This window comes from Aegilops tauschii, chromosome 7 (genome assembly GCF_002575655.3).
Source record: "Aegilops tauschii subsp. strangulata cultivar AL8/78 chromosome 7, Aet v6.0, whole genome shotgun sequence".
NCBI lineage: Eukaryota > Viridiplantae > Streptophyta > Magnoliopsida > Poales > Poaceae > Aegilops > Aegilops tauschii.
This window is the reverse complement of record NC_053041.3, coordinates 123,175,156-123,177,124: the sequence shown is the minus strand read 5'-3', so window position 1 is coordinate 123,177,124 and position 1,969 is coordinate 123,175,156. Positions and strand designations below refer to the sequence as shown.

The following is a 1,969-nucleotide window of genomic DNA, read 5'->3' as shown; positions in this document are numbered from 1 at the left end:
TGGATAAAGCAACTAGCATTTAGCATACGGTAAAAAAAACTAAAACCGGGCCGTTTTCATCTCACCTTAGGCAAATCCAGAGATGTTGACGCTGATGGCAGTGATGCAGAGACGATCGGCGACGACAAGGAAGTCGTGGATCCGAACGACGGGGGCATGGCCTCGGCACGAAGAAGGCGCCGGGCACCACCCATTAGCAGAGGCCAGGGGAAGCGGATCAGCATGCCCCTCTTGTGGTAGTCACCCATGGAGGCTATCAGTTTGGCAACGGCAGGCGAAGCAACGGTGAAGGAGAAGCATGAGTCATCGTCGTCAGTGGTGTTAAAGTGGTGGTAGGAGCCGCCGAACAGGTGAGCAAGGATAAGGGCCGTGGTAGTGGCGTTGAGGGCGAAGAGGAACTGGATGACTCACGCGTACATGCGGCAGCCATGAGTTTGGCGGCCAGGATCGATGGTAACGTGGGAACGAAACTGTGACCAGGCCACAGCTTCAAACTGGAGCCCCAGGTCGGGCGGGATTTGGAGTACATGGGCAAGCGACATGCAAGAGGCAGGGGTGGATGGCGGTGGTGGAAGGGGTGGTAGAGTTCTAGTGAAGGCGAAGGCGTAGTTGCGGTGGTGGACCTTGGATTGGTCGAGGATGATCTCAGCGACGCGCAAGGAAGCAACATGAAAGCGGAAAATGAGAGGGGAGCACATGGCAACGAAGAAATCCGCAGCACTGCCGCCAAGAACAGCCTGGAGCATGGCAGCGACAGTGAAGGTGTCGAGATGGCGGTTGGAGAAGTCGAAAACGACGTAGAGGGGCGATGCGAGGTGGAGGGCAGGGGTGGTGATGTCGAGGCGCAAGTAGCGGCTGTAGTCGTCCTTGAACTCGAGTCCCATGGCGTTGCCGCAGCCCAGGAAGCATCGGAGAGCTACCTGGCCGGCTTTTACGTAGGGCAGGTCGAAGAAAGGCGACGGTGAAGGCGCAACGGTGGGGATGAGCTCGTCATTGGGGTCAGTGGTGAGGGTGAGGACAGGTGGAGTGGCGGTCGGGGGGATGGTGGCGGCCGGAGTGTGGCCAGGGGGCGGGGAGTTGGTGGTGGCCGGAGGTGGGGAAGGAGGCACGGAAAGAGAAGGTGGTGGAGAAGAGAGAGCCATCATCACGTTAGACTATTGTACTACTGTAGCTTCAAAAAAAAAAGACTATTGTACTACTAGCCTAGTACTAGAGGTACAGCGAGCAAGATGGAGAGTGTGCTCTTTGGATCGAGAAATAGGCTCGGAAGCAACGATGCATGCATCGATCGCCGTATAAACAAGGACCCCCGGCGGTTCTAATCCACACAAGGATTAGCTCCAGCCAGGCGCTCAATCATTTGCTTAATCCCGTCGCTGCTTCTACCACATGTGACTGCGAGACGCCTCAGGACGCGCTAGTCTGAGACCATCCCGCATGATCCGGTTTGCCCAGGCAAGTTGCACCGTCGATTGGGGGTCGTACTATGTGCAAAAACAAAGGGCACGTACATCTTCGTCGGCCCCGGCGCCATGCATCCGCTGGGTTCCGTGCCAACTGATCGGCGGCTCGAAATAGGCTTTCTCGGCTTCCGATGCATCTGTAAAAGGATCATCAAAAGTTGAGGACGGATCGGCCACCTTTTACATTTTCCTTGCTTTGAGTACAGTGATGATCAAAGGTTGAGGAAGGATCACCAAAAATTGTGCTCAGCAGGCAGCCACCCGACCCGAAGTGAATAACCATGCCCCATGTTTTTTTTTTTTGTCTTTCTTGGGGTCTCATTCGGTTTGGAGGATGCATTCGGTTTGTAGGAAATGCGTACAGAAATTGTGTAGGAATACTACTCATTTTCTATGTTTTTAAGAAAACTACACATCCACTTAAAGCTTATTTTGTGCGTAGGAACGAGACAAGTCAATTCCTTAGGATGGCAAGTGCAATCCTATCAAATTCCTATACTACTTCT

At 53.9% G+C, this 1,969-nt stretch overlaps 1 protein-coding gene across 1 annotated transcript; it reads right to left on the bottom strand.

The window, feature by feature from the left end:
• Positions 1-407: 407 nt before the first annotated feature.
• On the bottom strand, positions 408-1,142 carry LOC109732628 (uncharacterized). Its single transcript, XM_073503798.1, has one exon. It carries the CDS (start codon positions 1,140-1,142, stop codon positions 408-410), a length of 735 nt encoding a protein of 244 aa, XP_073359899.1.
• Between the last annotated feature and the right edge of the window lie 827 nt (positions 1,143-1,969).

Bases quoted from the DNA above. Each gene is read 5' to 3' on its own strand.
- LOC109732628 (XM_073503798.1), bottom strand. From the start codon at position 1,142: ATGGCTCTCTCTTCTCCACCACCTTCTCTTTCCGTGCCTCCTTCCCCA.